At 41.7% G+C, this 18341-nt stretch overlaps 1 protein-coding gene across 7 annotated transcripts in view; it reads left to right on the top strand.

Moving 5' to 3' along the window:
* The window catches only part of SLC8A1 (solute carrier family 8 member A1), a gene marked incomplete at both ends in the record, with an annotated part of 322623 nt that overhangs the window by 259143 nt on the left and 45139 nt on the right, over positions 1-18341 (top strand). For all 7 annotated transcript variants that reach the window (XM_082671797.1, XM_082671793.1, XM_082671794.1 and 4 more), the window contains one exon: positions 66-165. In XM_082671797.1, the coding sequence (XP_082527923.1) occupies positions 66-165 (100 nt within the window). The remainder of the gene's footprint in view (positions 1-65; positions 166-18341) is intronic.

The following is an 18341-nucleotide window of genomic DNA, read 5'->3' as shown; positions in this document are numbered from 1 at the left end:
TCCGAGATTTCCCGAGGCCTTAACCAACCCGACAATTATTTTCTGATTCTTTTCAACCTCTCTAGAGTACCGTGGACAAACTTATTAAGAAGACAAACCTAGCCCTCGTGGTTGGGACGAACAGCTGGAGAGAGCAGTTTATCGAAGCGATCACTGTCAGTGCTGGTGAGTGCTTTTCTCTGCATATTATTAATGATAATGTCCCGAGCTTACTTTTCCTGCCGTCACCACTTGGTCTAGGCCAAAGCACCAAAGACTCTCCATGATAAAATTAAAAGAGAAATAAATGTATTTGTAATGTACATGCACATTTTGGGGACGAATTCAGACTTTCTAAGATGAAGCAAATGTCTTCAAACAGGACATCCTTCTCTGTCTACATTGCGTCTTTCTCTCTGGAAATAGACAAGATAAATTTAAAGCCTACTGTGTCTCTTACTCATGGATAGCCAATCACAGGGTTTATCTGGAAAATTCCCTGAGAGCAGGAGAAGTGACTAAGCGCAGGTCAGAAAGGAACCATCAAAATCATAGGTGGGACAGGGTGACGTTAAGACACTTCACCACCATCATCTGCATCATTTTTCACTCTCTTCAACAACATCTAACAAATAAGTGTTTGCACTGGCTCTGGAAGTGAAAATAGAATCACATTCTGTTTCTTCCTATACAAGCGAAGTGTGGAGTTTTATTTAGGAAGATCCTATAAAATGAAGAGGGTTGCAAACTCAAGGAGCCAGACACCTGAGGAAATTAAATTCAGAAAGAAGTATCCCTTTTCTGTGTCACCAAACCTTGTCCACTCTCTGTGTGATTGTAAAAAGGCGGAGGAAAGCCCCTTTCAACGATTCAGGAAAGCAACACTCTCATGGGATTTTCTGGTTTTCAGTTCTTCTGTTTCATTTCCACTGGTTCTTTCTCTTTAAAGATCACCGCAGGCTCATTTTCTACTCTTGCAGCTAATGAATAAAACTAGAATTTTCTAACTAGTGTTTCCCAGACTGGAAAATATGGAAACAGCGTCACTAGCGGTTGGGTCATGACTTCTAACACAACTCCGTCTTTCCAATCTGCCACAGAATAATTTGACAGATCTCCCAAGTACTGTGGGAACAGAGGGTGATAAAAAACATTTGTGCCTGTTTATTATTAGTGCTGTTAATAATCACACTTTGGTTTCTTGCAGTAGAGTATACAGTGGAAATTTATGAACAGTAAATGATGAGTAATTGCTTAGGGGAGTAGATCTGAAATGTACGCATAAGTTCTAATGGAGGTGGGGACTCCGTGTCTCAGTCCTTTTGGACTGCTATGACAAAATACCACAGACTGGGTGACTTGTAAACTACAGAAACTTATTTCTGGCAGTTCTAAAGGCTGGAAGTCCAAGATGAAGGCCCTGGTAGATTTGGCGCCTGGTGAGAGCCTGCTTCCTGTCTCATAAGCTTCTCACTCTGTCCCCACATAGGGGAAGGGATGAGGGAGCTCTCCAAGGTCTCTTTTATAAGGGCATTAATCCCATTGATGAGGATCTAATCATCTTCCAAAGGCCCCACCTCTATATAACCATCATATTGAGAATTCGGTTTCAACATATGAATTTGGGAGGGATGCAAATATTCAGTCTATAGTACTCCCTCATTATGGCTTGTATTTTTTCTGTAAATCTAAGATTAATACCTGAGGCGTGAGCTATATTCCTTCTTCGTAGAGAGAACAAAAACTAAAGGGATAAAGATAACTTGAATAAGAAACTGTTGACAAGGCCAGTGGTAGAAAATATTGAAAAATAACCAGGGCTTCCCTGGTGGCGCGGTGGTTGGGAGTCCGCCTGCCGATGCTGGGGATGCGGGTTCGTGCCCCGATCCGGGAGAATCCCACATGCCGCAGAGCAGCTGGGCCCGTGAGCCATGGCCGCTGAGCCTGCGCGTCCAGAGCCTGTGCTCCACAATGGGAGAGGCCACAGCAGTGAGACGCCCGCGTACTGCAAAAAAAAAAAAACAAACAAATTATTTTATGGGCTTTGACATACTAGAATTGAAACACTAAAAGCAGCATAAGCCTTAACAGACCATTTCTAATAGTTTCCAGGTTTCCTTTGACTGCAGATATATGAGTATTTGTACGATGGTCACGAGCTGGACCTCATTCATTCATTTTTCTATATGTCAATCATTCATTGTTCTTGCTGAGAAGGCTATGGCAGTGAATGAAAAAGACAAATAACCCTGCATGAAGCTTACCATCTACTGGCAGGAGACAGCAAATAAGTAAAATAAGCAAGAAGTCAAATAAGGTGTCTGTACGATGGTGAGCTAGTCATGGAGAACAACAAAGCCATGGAGGGAGACAGGAAGTGTGCATAGAGGCTGCATTGGATGGTAGCCAAAAAGACGCCATCCATAGACACGTCGTTGCTGAATTTGCTTTTCTAGCCATGGAGTGGTTTGTGTTGGTTCATTCACACATTTTTGTAACTTTCAGGGACCAAGGTAAACATTTTATGTCCAGTCTATGGCAATGGAAAAGGGTGGTTTTAAACAGCAAGAGTGATCATGCTGCAAACAAAGTTGTGTATTTGCTCCTGGTTAGAATAGGTATACAGAGAAACAACTCTAAAGATGCTAAGACATTCTTACTTTAAAGGGGAAGATTTTGGTTGGCCAGTACTTTCTTATGTTGAATCAAATGCTCTCGGAATCTCATGAGGTCAGTATTATGATCATCCTGACCTTCTGGAGGAAGAATCTGGGCCTCAGCAAGGCAACTTGCCTTTGGAAGGTATAGCCCAGAGCCCTGATCTACCAAACACTAGTCCAATGTGCTGTCCACTGCCCTGAAGAGCGAGACATTTCCAAGTGAGGAAAATTGCTCCTCCCTTCTGGCTCATGGAGTGACGCTGGCCTCGTCACCTCTCCTGGTGCCATGGTTTCAGCACTTACATGATGAGAATAACTCCCACTCAGATCCTTTGAAGAACGGTTCATGAATGAAATGCCCAACCTCTCAAAGGTTCTTATTGATCATGCAATATATTCTGTTTTATGTTTCTAAGTGACTGCTTGGGAACAAGACAAAATGGCTCAGAAATTTGCAGGCTGCTGGGTAAAATGGATCTTCTTTACAATTTTGAGACAAAATATCAGAGAAGCAAACCCATAGCTTATAGCCATTAAATTACATGAAGGGCAGTTAGGAAGCTTAGTTGTTGTCATTAGGATTAAATTTAAGTCTCTAAAGAATGTTACTATTCTTGGGTTGTTAAGTAGACAATACAATTTGTAAAGCAGTATTTCTTGAAAACAGACTTTCATTGGATTTTAAGATTTCATGGCTAAATAGTTGAGAATCAGAAACAGTTGCCTTATTAAAAATGTTAAATTGCTTTTAAATGTCTCTACTGGGAGGCTTTTTCCTGTGCAATTTTCTGTGCAAAATTGAGACGATCTATCTTGCTAAACAAAAGTAATAATTTTATAACTAGGATTTTGCTTCTGTTTCCCACTGATTATATTTAAGCTAATTTCAAGGTAACCCCCTGGCTGTCTTTTGGTCCTCCTGTCTTCTCTGAATTTCATAGCTCAGTCCCTGGGCCTCCTATGACCATAATGTTTCTGTAAACCAAGTTCTTATAGTTCAATATTTGAAGAGTTAAAGGACTTATGAGACTCAAGGGATTAGGAAGGGATTATATAGTCATGTCCTGGCAGTTCTCCTTCTGTCTTTCCCTGCATAGAATACCAGGAGCGGTAGCGGTAGTGAAATGCCTGTCAGAAATTTACAAGGCAAGTCTAGTACCATCAGGTGCTTTTTTTTTTTTTTTTTCGCTGTACGCGGACCTCTCACTGTTGTGGCCTCTCCCGTTGCGGGGCACAGGCTCCGGACGCGCAGGCTCAGCGGCCATGGCTCACGGGCCCAGCCGCTCTGCGGCATGTGGGATCTTCCCGGACCGGGGCACGAACCTGCGTCCCCTGCCTCGGCAGGCGGACCCTCATCCACTGCGCCACCAGGGAAGCCCAATCAGGTGCTTTAAGATGTGGCAGCCGATGTATTTCCAAGGGAAACCAGCACTCACTGTGTGTCTGGTTTGAATTTCCCCCAGTGCCGCCATCTTTCTAGTGTCTCGGCTAGGGCAGAACGGAGGGTTGGCTTTAAGAGACTGTGGACCAGCTGGGCTACGAGGGAGAAACAGATGTTTCAGGGAAGAGGGCAAAGGTTAGCTGGGTAAAGAGAACCAGGATGCCAGTGCCAGTTCCACAGCCGGAACATTGTTGTTCTTTCCAGCAGCCTTGGGTGGTGGTGAGGTGAAGGACAGAGTGATGGCAAGCCTGGCTTTGGAGTAAGATGTGGATTTGTGTCCCGGACCTCCAAAAACTCCCTGGGTGACTCTAGGCAGATTCCTTCCCCTCTAAATCTCAGTCCCCTCGTGTGTAAAGTGGAGAAAACTGTTCCTCACTCATGGAGTTGCCATAAGGATTGATCAAGGCAACGCGTATTTTCACAAGGACTGTCTGTGCGTTGGGATAGCACAGTTGGTTATTTGAGAGGCAAACTTCTTGAATATTCTACGATAAAATAGAACCAAATTTTGTGGAAAGGCAGTCAATTCAGTTTAATTACTAAAAAGGCTAGGGGACTAAAAACACTGGTTGACCTTTTTGCTTTGTAGTATTACACATGCCGTTTGATAGATAAGGCGAGTGAGATTCAGGAAAACAATGTGACGACTTGCCCAAGATGCCAAAGCTGGTGAATGTCAGCGCTGGGGTACATGTCGGCCTGGGATTCTCTTCTGGGTGAGAAGTGCACTCACTCGCTGTGCCTGAGTCCTGAGCACACACACACATGCACACACACACACACAGAACACCTGTAGACATACATACGCAGATGCATGCAGACATGTATGTGTGCATACATGCAGATACACAAAACACAGGCACAGAGACAGGCACCTTATATGGCCTGTATCTTTATTCATTTGCATAACTGAGCTGCAGATTGAAATATGAAGGGTTTTTCTTCCCCTTAATATTTGTTAAATCTCCTTAAGCCCAGCTCATGTTTCCTTCAGGGAAGGCACCAGTCAATTCTCTAAAGAACAGAGGGAAGTGTTTGTTTCCCTAGGTGCATCTGTAGTCTTCTCCTGCCTAGTAATTGGTGACATTCTTTCAAGAACATCATCACACTGCCCCCTCTTTTACCTGATCATTCTAAGTATCCCGCATTAAGGCTTTTTCTCAAATCCTTTTACTTTTGACATCGATTTTGCATATCTGATGTAATATCTGTTGGACTTCTCATAATGAAGGAACACTCAAAAGTGGCCAAAAAAAGAAGCCTTTTTGTAGTCTTGATTCTGTCTCTTGTCAACTGCATAACTTGACAAAGTATTTAATCTTTCCGAATTTGAGTGTCACCATCAGTAAAATGAGAGAGTTGGACCAGGCGAGTTCTAAGAAACCAGCCAGTATAGAACTTTGGGAGCTCTGTGGATGTCTGCTGTATTTTTACAGCAGCCCCGATGGCATCATGTTTCACGGACCACCTGATTCTGAGCAATGGAAAAAAAAAATACACTCTGCCCACCTTCCTGGCTTGCTTATATTAAATATTCAGCATAATAGCAGCATGCAATTCACATCGATTCTCCTAGAAGGAAAGGGATGAGAAGATAGTCTTCCATTGTAAAAAAAGAAACGAAGTGAGAGGACGATTCGAATATTTCTAATTTTCTTCCTGCTTGGTAATTGGAGCCCAGAAATCCCTGTGGAATCCTTGACAGAAGAAGGGTAGACATTCAACAGGAGGCCGGGATCTTAGACGTGACTGGCCTGTCCACCCTCACTACACTTCACAATAGATTAAAATCAGAGACAGCGACACCAGCTAAATAAACAGGTGGAGTGGGTGTGGTCTGCTGAGTCTACCATTCCAGTCTGGAGACTAGCTCAGTTTGGGGGATGCTTCTGTCATCGGTCTTTTATCCATGCATGTTATGTAGAGTAATAAGTGCTCTCAGATAAGCTGAATTATTTAATAGCAAAAACTGTCACCTCAATGGTGCCCATGAACAATAATTCACTCTGACAATCCTGTCAACCTGAAGACTGATCCACTGCCCAAGTCCTAAATAATAAATAATAAAAATGGTACCTCCAGTGAGTTTCAAGGGGTTGCCGTGCCATCTGGTCTAAGCAGGAATCTTTCTAGGATCTATTATCAAACATCATTACTATGGAGACACTCTCATTACTTAATGCGTAAACCCCTGGGTCATATGGAAATCCCATTTAAGCAGCTGAAAAAAAATAATCCTGCTAGGTCAGGTTTGACACAGACTTCATGTGACTTTGAGAAAATCAGAAAAACAAAGAGGGAAGAGGGTGTTAGGGATTTGGGAGTTTTCATTTTTGTCCTGTTTCTTGTGTGACTATAAAGATTCTTAATTATCCTTTATGTAAAAATAGAAATTGACTGAGGTTCATGAAAAAAGCTGAGGTTTCCTGAGAAATGGTAGGTACAGTTACCTCTAAGGAAGTTGCTCCAAAACCTGTGTCTAAAATTTCAGCCCACTTTCTGCTTAAATAATGTTACCATTTATTGCTTGTCTACTATGTCAATGAAGATAATCAATAAACAGTCTATAATAGAAATAGAAAAGAGTTTTATTTGAGCCAAACTGAAGACTATAGCCTGCAAGACAGCTTCCCAGATTACTCTGAGAAACTGCTCCTGAGAAGCGTGTTTTTCAGCACAGTCTTATATCTCATCAGAACAAAGAACATTATACAAGTCAGGGATACATTTCTTCAAGGTTTCAAGAAAAAAAAGACAACAGACCAGCATGTGCACAGCAAGTCAATATGGCCTTGGCACCTGGGAAGAGAGTCTTATCACCCAAGGAGGACCAGCATTGGAGTTCCAGGAAGGGAGGCATTTAGGTTTTATTTTTAACATGGACATTCTTTACTTCTGGTCAATGTGCCCTTTTCTTTAATAATTAAATCAGATGTACAATGTGTGTTTGATGGGCCACAAACAGGTTAGGGCATTGGAATGGATGACCTCTGTTTTTGGAACATGGAAGTACTAAAGGGTCCTCTGAAGGACCTTTCACTTTCAGCAGTAAATGTCGACTTACTCTCAATGGCACTGCTATTTGAAATTTAGAGCTCTGGCTTTAGTCCAATGAAACATCTGCCTTAGAGTACATATTAGATAAACTGGGTGATTACACCAACTGGGCCAAAGCTCATTTAAGAGATCTAATGCTTAAGACACACTGTCTAATGGTCACGTTAAATTCAGTAGCTGCTCTTCCTTGCTTTGAATTAGATATCAGGAAAGTAAAGCTTCTTTAACTTTTTATCAGAGCCCCTATCAAAACTGCTCTCACTGGATTATAAATTAATCATAATTTTAATTTTTACCTTTAAAGTATAATATTTGAAAAGTATTTGTATCTTTCCTTAGAGTTAGAGTTATTATTCAAGATGTCCCTTACTATAGTTAAAGAAAACATGATAGGGCTTCCCTGGTGGCGCAGTGGTTGAGAGTCCGCCTGCCTATGCAGGGGACGCGGGTTGGTGCCCCGGTCCGGGAAGATCCCACATGCCGCGGAGCGGCTGGGCCCGTGAGCCATGGCCGTTGAGCCTGCACGTCCGGAGCCTGTGCTCTGCAAGGGGAGAGGCCACAACAGTGAGAGGCCTGTGTACCGCAAAAAAAAAAAAAAAAAAATAGAAAGAAAACATGATAAATTCCTACTTTAGTTTAAATAAAAGGAGTTTTGTTTTTTCCAGCAAATTAATTTTTTTCAGTGTTTTCTTATTTGCTTTGACCATCAGAAAGCTTAGTCAATTTTTTTTGTCCAAGTATTCAATATTCACTCAACTTACGTGTCTGAAAGTGTCCTTTATTTCTGCTTTCTTCAGATATTTTTTGGTCCTATTTTATCTTAAAGTAGTTTAACTTTATTAATAGGTACAGATCTGCTCAAGTCCTCTTGGAAGTAGAAAGAGTCTAAATTAAAATACTTTTTTTAACAACAGCAAATCTGTCCTATTTACCACTATTTCTCTAGTACCCAGGCCAGTGTTTGACAGTGATGAGAATTTGTTGAATAAAGAGTGAATGAATTTAGGTGGGAATCAATGTTTTCCAATCTACATGTAACTGGATTAAAAGCCTGTTTTCCCTATATCATACTGCCATGTCTGATCTAGAAAAAATCTGTATAAACACATACATACCCTCATCCGTACATATGCCATATTTCAAAGAGTTTCAGACACATTTAATTCATATATAATATACACAGAACATACAGATATACAAATGCATGTAATTGTACCCATATAATACATTTATTTTTGCGTATGCAAATTGGATATGCAAATCCATATTTTAAATTGCATTTTCTGTCAGTTTCCTTAGTGGAATTTTAGTGTTTTTTGGCTGGTTTTTATGATCCAAAATGAGAAAGAGGAAAAGCAGAGGGCATGAGTAACAAAGAGGATGACGGTAAGTTCCATAAAGAAACTATTTATGGCAGATATTCTAGGGCCATATTATTGGTAGGTAGATAAAGCAAATCTAGGATATCTATCAACTTTAAAATGTCAGTGGTAGCAGAATAAAACGTTGAATCAGGTAGCTTCAACTCTTAGTTTCAGAAAGAGGCAGGCCAGCCACACAGCGGTGAGAGAACAAGAAGGCGGGAGAAGCAAGCAATTATTTTCTGGCCCCTGGCTTTAGCTAATATTTCTGAAAAGAATACTGGCTTGTTGGGCTGTTTTTCTCTTAAATTGCTTATTACAGAATCTTGAGGAAAACACTGTACCAAAGGCTTGGGAATGATTCAGCGTTTTTATTTGTAAGCCTGGAGTCACATCTCTAATGTGGTTTGGAGGAGAGGCAGCAGCTCAGCTCTGCAAACAATGCACCATCACTGGATCCAGTAGCTCTTTTGTTGGCTTCGGCTGCTGCGATGTGAATACAGTTTTAGTTGTTGCTTCCAAATCAATGCACGAGGTATTGAGGGGGGTTTCATCCCAAGGCGGGAGCCTTTGTACACTGTTTCCAGTGGGGGAAACATTTCAGCATAATCCAGCGAGGTGGAAGGAGGAGAAAACATAACCAATCCCCCCCCAAAACACACACACACACACACACACACACACACACACACACACACACACACACACACACAGGTGGAGGAGCCTTGTGAAAGGGACTTGCAGCATTAATTCTTGCTGTTAACAGCCTTCCGTCTTGATAAAAACCTTGTCATTCTGACTCCTGCAGTGAAAAGCCACTTGCCTGGACCAACAGGCTTTGACAAAACCCAATAGCCCATGCCTCTGTCCTGCCTTGCCTGTGCCTGTTCACATCTGGCTGGGTGTTGTCTCTTCTGTCCCGAGAAAGCATCTTAGACCAGAATCCTGGTGCAGACCTGAAAAGAAGCTTACTGATCAGCTAGTCCAACCTTGCTTTTTTTGAATAAATAAGAAGCTGAGACCAGAGAGGGAAAGAATTTCCTCCAAGGTCACACAGAGCCTGTTTCAGAACCCAGGGTACTTGCTACACCACATAGCACCGCTCTCATTATTCTTTCCAAGTTGGCGTTTGTGGAACCAGCACCTTTGCCCTTATTCCATGCCTGTCCCCTGATGTCACCTAAGGACCTCTGGGTTTCTTGATGACATGATGCTTCAGGATTAAGTGAAGCAAAGACCACAACTTTCTTGGGCCAACAGTTTAGCAGCATTCAAAGAAGTGAATGGCCCTGCTCTTGATGAATAGTTGTTTTGTGTTCACACCAGCTTCACACGGCAACCCTGTGCAGTAGGTATTGAGGAACCTGTTTACGAGATGGGGAAACAGAAGTTGGGATTCACACTTGGACCCATAGGTTCTGGTTCCAAGGTGGGTACTCTTTCCATCTTGTCACACTTGTGCATCCCAGAATCTAATGCCCGTAGGCCACAAGCTTATTACTTTTATTCGTCGTACTTTGCTCTTGCCTCAGGGCTTGTGCATAAGTTTTTTCCCCTGCATGGAAGGCTTTCCCTCCACGTCCGGATGTGCTCAGCATTAAGGTCTCAGCTCACGGGTCACCACCTCAGAAGACTTTCTGTACAACCCAGTCACTCTTTATTATACTCTCTGACTTCAGTGTCTTCAGAGCCCAGATCAACATCTGAAATGATGTTTGTTCATTCATTTTACTTGGTTACTATCAATCTCTCCTTACCAGAATGGATATTTTATGGGGTCTTATTTGTCTGCAGTTTCAATGCCTAGAACTGTACCTGACATGTAAATGATGAATAAATATTCACTGCCGATACGAATGGTACAAATGAAGTGACTCTTTTAACCACTGCATTCCCTTTGAAGAAGAGGTTTATTGGTTATTTTACTAGGGATATTGGTTCAGGTTAGAGGTTCAGCCTAGGCTTATGGGACAAAACAGTGACCTGAAATACTTTTAGAGATCAGACCTATAGACGTAACAGCATTTTCTCCATGCCTTAACCAAATAAGGAAAATAGGCCACAGACATTGATAATGAGAGGGGAAGGGATATTTTAAAGATGCTTTATATTAAAGAAAAGCATCAAACAGCTCCATTACAGGATTTTTTTTTTTACGAGAGATGAAAAATCCACTGACGAACAGACAAATCTGATTGTCAACACCCGCCTTAGGCAGCCTACCCTTTAAAGGAAGTGTTCACGTGCAGTCAGGGAACAGGATGCTCCACCTGAATTCCACTAAGGAGCTAATCCTCTTGTCCAAAACCGATTTCACTACATATAAGATTCTCACTTCTCTTTAAAAAAGTCTCGGGCTTCCCTGGTGGCGCAGTGGTTGAGAGTCTGCCTGCCGATGCAGGGGACACGGGTTCGTGCCCCGGTCTGGGAAGATCCCACATGCCGCAGAGCGGCTGGGCCCGTGAGCCATGGCCGCTGAGCCTGCACGTCTGGAGCCTGTGCTCCGCAACGGGAGAGGCCACAACAGTGAGAGGCCCGTGTACCGCAAAAAAAAAAAAAAAAGTCTCATTTATCTTTTCAACCGCACCAAAGAGAAGGGTAGTTGAGGCTAGCCTTTGTTTCCAGGAGATGAATCTGTGAGGTGCCCAAGAACATGGAAATCATCAAAGCCTCTTTGCTGTCAGTGCAGAGCCCTGTTTACCGGCATCTCAATGAAAATCACAAGAGAGAAGGGACCAGGGACGAGCAGATGAGGTGCACCCTGAATGATTGCAGTCACTTTGTATTGTGCAAACCGAGGCCATGATGAGATTTCTAGATACCCCACTTTCATCACCAGTTTGCTGGCAGATCAACTCACAAAGCCCATGATCAGAAGAAAGTCCCTTCAAGTGGTCCTGAGACCAGGAAAGCAGTCACAAAGCAGGGGAGTTGTCTTTGCCCAAGAGCTATCTAGAGTCCATTCCATTCTCTATGCAGAGAGATTGATGTTTGCCACAGTATGAAGAAAATCCCACTTCCCCCCAGGGCTGACATAAACCACCAGTAGAGAATTTTCCCAAAGAGTAAAAGAAAACCAGACTCTTTAGGAAGAAGAAAGGAAGTAGGGCCATCCATTCATTCCCTGAAAGAGCATTCAATATTTTATACACGGTAGCATATGCAGGGGTTTATTTTAAGGAGGTAGGTTATTTCCCAATTACACTTTTCATAAAGTAATGTCAGATGAGCTTAGATTTTTATCAGATTGGATTGTTGCTGGACAAACCACAGAGATTTTTTTCTCTGGGAAAAATGGGTCAAGTAATTGCAATAAAGTGAAAGAGTTTAAATCTCATAAGCAAGTCACTTAAACTGTGAGCCTTCGTTTCTTCATCTTTAAAATGGAGAAAATAATACCTACTTTACCAGATTGCTGGGAGATTAAGTGGAATGTGTGTATTGACCCATATGCATGAAGGTAGTTAGGCACTTAGTAAGTGAATCTGAATTTATAGTTTAATCGCAGCAGCATCTTAAGAGAATCTAGATCGTCTTTGTGCTCCTCTGCATGTGGGGCAACCTTTGATACACATCTACTGTTTATATAAATTTCAACATTTTCCTAGGACATAATGTTGATTTTTGTTGTTGTTGACAATTACAGGGTTATTGCTGCCCAGTTCCCCCAAGGCTCAGCTTCCCACACTCCAGGAGGCGAATTCAGACACAGCTGCTGGTATTTACAAAGAGTTATCAGAGCCCTGGGTCCAGTCTTGGAATCTAGTGTGCCCACATACTCCCCACTTTAACTAAACCATCTAAACTGGCAGGAGGCATCTACACTTGCTGAGTATCACTTCTGCTTTTTGGAGGTTTATTTCTTAGGTGCTCCAGTCTGCAGGCAAGATGCTCCTTTATTGCAAGAGCCTGAAATTCTGTCAATCCTACAATCAATAAAGGGTAAGAGGACCCTCTGAATTTCAAGACTCAGCCTGACTTGGAGTGATTTTGCAAAAATAAAGCTTGGGGCAAAACCCACATGTGACTAATTCTGTCAGCCCACAGTCATTTAGGAGCCCTCAGCTCACATAGAGGAATTCTTTAAAAAGCAAGAGGCTAAGCAGTCGAGTTTCAGCTTTAAACTGATTCATTTGGCTAATAATCAAACTTGCATGGAGCTAGAACTCCTTAGTGGATCCGTTTTTCATTTTGACAGTGGCTACATTTGCTGAGAAATATTTCTGTCACGTTAGATATTTCTTGTGCTGTGTTAACCATCCTAACAAGGTCCATAATGACCTCAACTATTAAGCATTCTGTTCTTTGTGGAAAATTTCACCCAGGGGTTCATTTGTTTCCAACAGGGTTGAAAGTTATGCGCAGAGAGTGAGCTGCCTTCAAGTGTCCCTTTCAGGATTGTCACATATCACCTTTCCTTAACCGCCCAAGTATGGAGTGAAAGTCGCACTGGTCCTGTGGGGCAGAATGGCCCATAGCTATCTCTGGCTTGGAAGTAGTTCATGGGGATGATTAACAGGGCCTATATCGGTGTCCTCTCCCTCTAAGAACAGGCCAGAAGTTCAAGTCACAAAGCTACAGCAGTCTCGAACTCATATTTCTTACAACATGATGTTGATATCCAATGCATCTCTCCAAGGAAATAGAATGAAAACTAGAGATCAGTCAAGTCGTCTCTAGAATAAAGGACATACTCCTAGCTGTGGGTGTCTAGGCACAGTGGATTTTAGGCGTGGAGTCTCCACACTAATTCTGATCCCCACGACTTAGTAAAGACGGGCCTCTTGATATATGACCAGGCTTGCTCTCAGGCCTTTGGCTGCAGGGGATGAGGGCAGTGAGACTAGAGACCATCAGAATGGCCCACAGCCCGCCACCCACAAGGATAACTAGCCACACCAAGAGACTTTGTCATAATCCAAATACATTTTAAAGAAGGCTTCAAGAGTGACACTTCTTAGAAAGAGCTGGTATGCTATCAAGGTTCGAGTTTTCTCATGACAAAGTTTTACATGGATTGAAAAGACAGTAAGTAATCACTTCTTTTAATCACTTCCTATTAAGGATAGGTGAAAGGTTGTACAATTGTGTCCCCCAAAATCAATTACGCTAGTGTGGAAAATGGAAGACATGACCTAGAAATGTCTTCGGAAGAGTGGATTGTTGATGTTGGTTTACTCGTATGACAATGTGTGATGTCAGCCCAACGTGTTCATTAACAAAAGTGACCAGAATGAGGATGGCGAAAGACCTTCCCCGGTGCAGGCAAATAAGCGCCTCTTGGAGTTGCATTCAGCTCCACGCACTGCATTCTAAAAAGGAAGGCTGTGTACATGTCAGTCCCAAACTCCCAATCTATCCCTTCCCCCTACCCTTCCACATACACGCTGCTCTATTTAAAATAGGTAACCAGCAAGGACCTACTGCATAACACAGGGAACACTGCTCTGTATTCTGTAATAAGCTAAATGGGAAAAGAATTTGAAAAAGAATAGATACATGTATATGTATAACTGAATCACTTTGCTGTACACCTGGAACTAACACAACATTGTTAATCAACTAGAGTCCAATAGAAAATAAAAATTAAAAAAAGAAGAAGCAGCAGACTGCTCAGAGGAGCATGGCCAGACTGAACTTGGAGCGAGGACTGAGGGTGAAATGAGAGGAGTCAGCATCAAGTACCTGAAGGAATGTCACGTGGAACACGATTAAACTTACTCCACGTGGCTTAAGGAATGGGACCCGGACAAATGAATGGACCTACCAGCCCAAGCTGACAGCCAGAGCTGTTAAACTGTGCATTGTGAGACTATGAACTCCCTAATAGCTGAGACTCTTAAGTGTGGCATGGGTGACTATTTGGCAAAGAGATTTTAAAGAAATTCCCATTAAACAGGGAGCTGACATGGGCAGGTTCCGAAACCCTTCCAGTGCTTTAAGTTCAGGTATTTTTCTAATCCCCACACGTTTCATTTGATAGAAGCAAATGTCTGTATTCTTTCCCTGTGCTTTGGCAACTCATAGATCTAGAAATTTGAGTGAATTGTGTTTTGAGATCTCTGTTGATAAGGAATTATCTTGCAATATACTTGGAAGAAAAGTTGCTGACATCTTCTACTTTGCATCAGGGAATAAGTATTTGGCCAAAAAGTTTGCTCGGGTTTTTCTGTCAGGTGAACAAAAATTCATCAGTTGAATCAGTTCTCAGTTTGTTCTCTTAAAATTAGAAGGGGTAAATTAGCTGATTGCTAAAGTTTCTTTCATTTAAAATATTTAGTAATTTTGTAAGAACCTTTGAATAAGAGAAATGGAAATATACAACAGAAGAGTAGAACTTGATTTATAATTATTGTATATCGGGTTGCAAAAAAAAAAAAGTGATAGCTATGGAAGAGAAAGCCCATTCAGTAACAAATTAGCTTGTTAATCTGTTTGAAGAGAACAAATCTTTGTGCTCAGAAATGAAAGAGAAACAAAATCAAATCAACCACACGGGAAAAAAGGAATAAAATTTCAGAAAGAAATTATGCCCAAAACAATGTCTACAGAATGAAGAAAACCACTGTAGTGATCCACCTTCATGGTTATTGATTTGTATATTACATGAGGCCGCTGAGTAACACTTATTGGGCTTAGACGATCTCATGAAGGCAGTGTGGTTGCCCACAAATACCATCCTAAACCCATTGTGTCATGCTCCCGGAAAGCATTCTGATCGTTCTCATTATTCTCATAGTTGGAGGATAGTCTTGCAAAATAAAAATGGACTAATTATAAATAAATGAATATCTAGAAGGAATTGAAAGTCAGTTTCTCAGATTAACAAGATTCTCTAAACTGCTTTCCATTACAGAGTTGTGATAATTTAGGCCAGTTTCCCCAATTCTAGAGTGAAGAGCTAGATGCAAACCAGGATGTTTGATTCAAATGGTTGGCCTTTGACGACGGGAAATGAAAATAACTTGCCACACTCTAGAGATTCAACATCAGCGGTAACCATGATGCTCTCCCTTACTGTATTGTCTTGTCTCCTGGGTTTAGTTGGTCCCCAGGAACTTGAGAAAGAGCATATGGCTGACTGCCAAAAACATATCATACCTAGAACATAAATTAGAAGACAAACATTACTGATGCTGCCACATCATTTTTACAGTCCTACAACAAGGCAATATTGCATTTCTATAGCACGGGGCATCAGAAGAATTCTCAGGTTCAAACTTTGAATCAGTGTGTGATGATAGATGCTGTAGTCCTCAACTTGCTTCGACAAGACATCATGGGAAGTAAAATGTTCCCTGGGCTGTTAGATCAAATCCCAACTCAGCCACTTACTGACTGTGTCATTATTTTAGAAAGTCACTTAACATCTCTGAACTTCATCTGTACGATGGGATTAATGATGCGGTTATTGTAGGGATTAAATAAGATCAGGTATGTGAAAAAAGTTAGCTCAGTGTCTGACATTTAGTAGACACTCCATCATGTTCTCTCCCTCTGTTCCTTCTTCCTTTTTTCTTCTTAAAACCAAGCAGCTCGGGGAAGCTGTAGTGGTAACGGCTCATTCAAACAGAATATAGATTCTGTGCAATCAAGATACTCAGATCATATTGATTTACTGCCTTTCTTCTGACAAATAACAATGATGGAATATGGCATGTCTGTCTGTAAAGGGGTTTGCAGTTTTACAAAGGACTTGGACATTTCCTCTCCTGGTCCTTACAGTAGCTCTGTGTGTGGGATTTAGGAAACTCTTCCGATGAAGAATTGAGGCCCAGGAAGGTCAAGTGTCTTGCCCCCAAACAAGCTATTAGAACCAGAAATTGACTTAAGTCTTCAGACCCAAATGTCCATTACACCCCAGCAGCCTCTATTTCTAGTTCTTAAAGTTCTCCCTGAGGCCAAACCCTGAGCATCTCTACAAATTAACACCTGGTTTACTTTAGCTGCTGTGTACTCTGCAGGTGCCAAGCCCAGGGATTGCCTTTCTTGATCAATTAATTGTGCTGACAGTACCCTTGTTCTCATGCTCCAGAGCAGGGCCCGGGCAAGTACCATTATATCAGTAGTTGAAGGGATGCTCTGTCCACTCTCTGTGATGTTAATGATTAGACTACTTTTGTAGTTATATTTAGGAAGTCCAGTATGAATCAAGGAAACCATTTAAAAAGCCATGGGAGGGATTAATCAAATACAGCTTGTTTGTTATCTTCCCATTACTGAAATCCATAAAGCTGAAATGAAGGATTCTGGGATAAGAGGATCCTTTGTTTGGGATCCTATAAAAGGAAACCCACCAACCTGCCTGTTTCTTTGCTAATACAGAAGAGAGACTCGAAAGAATTACGCAGCATCCAGTAACCCTGAGCTGGCAAACATACCAGCAAATTACTGTCATCTCTACCGTCACATAAAAGATGCTCCAGGTGTGTGCGTGTGTGTGTGTGTGTGTGTTTAATGCTCCACTCCTCTTTGCAAGGAGCACACTTTTAAGTATAGTCCAGGTGGTGACGAATGAACATAATATTTCTTTGTCCTTCTCCAAGACAAGGTAATTGTGTCTCATACATGGCAGTCAGGGGTCATTTTTAATATTTAAATAACATCTGAGTGGGAGATTAAAATTTATAAAGAGCAGTGAGATTCCAGGAAAAAGATGGGAAGCCACTTCTACTTTCAAATGCAATAAAACAGATGGGCCTCCCAGTCCAGACTTAAGCATTAAGATGTTTAATCTTCCTTATAATGTTGGAAGCCTACAGAAGGAAATTCTCCCTCTCTCTTGCATGCATACACACACACACACACACACACACACACACACACACACACACACACACACATTTTGCATTGTACACGTACAAGTCATAAAGTTAATTCCAGAGGGCAATATTAGATTTTGTTTTTAAAAACCGAGAATGTCACCTTAGGACCCAGCATCTTGACCAAGTAATTAAATAATGATGGGGAAACACAGTAACAATCCTAAGTGGAGGAAAATAATGATAACTACCATGATAATCATTACCTTGAAATATCCTCAAACACTTTGCAGAAATGATCTAATTATTCCCTTGCACATTCCTCATGGGAAAGGGGTTATTATTTCCATCTTGAAGACAAATACAACATCTACTCTCAATTTATAAGTGTCATTTCTTCTCAGAAGCTTCATTGTTTTCTTGTTTGTCTCCACAGTGAGACTTAGACACCCCAAATTAAGTAATTTTGTAGAGTTAGAGGCAGAATAATCTGTGTTTCTATGAATGATTGATTAAAATCTAGTGTTTTCCAAACTGTTTTAATCATACCCCCTATAAAATGATAAAATATTTACAAATATAGATATTTTGAAGGATCAGATACAAAATAAATATAACTAGAAAGTCTAGTGCTTTTTCTGAGCTTTCCTGGGGTACGTGCAGTCCCCCGTTTGGATTGGGAAGCAGGGAGAGAAGGAGGTAGAGAAATCATTAGCATGGTCCTCTTCTTCCTACCCCCCTCAAACAAGGACTGACAATTGCAGCTCTCACAATGAGTTCCACCTGGAGCTCAAGTGGAGGGTAAAAGGGAAATGGGAAGAAAGGTGAAAGAAGTGAAACTGAGAGTCAAATCCATTTCACCTGCCCTCACTAATCAAGGCCATTTTGAGACTTGCAGGTCCTCCAAGTAGCTTAAACAATAAGATGTTGGCCCAAGTTGTTTCAGGGACTTGGAGTCAGCTGTGTCTAGTTGGAACTGAGCTGGTTAAGACTGGGTGGGACCGCTGACCCTCCTCTGGGCATGCGTGGATGCTAGCTCAGTGACATTTTGAACGTGCTTAGGTACGCCTGAGCAGAACCA

Source organism: Grampus griseus, assembly GCF_964374135.1.
Source record: "Grampus griseus genome assembly, chromosome: 15".
Classification (NCBI taxonomy): domain Eukaryota; kingdom Metazoa; phylum Chordata; class Mammalia; order Artiodactyla; family Delphinidae; genus Grampus; species Grampus griseus.
The sequence above is the reverse complement of the archived record's forward strand: the minus strand, read 5'-3'. Positions and strand labels throughout refer to the sequence as shown.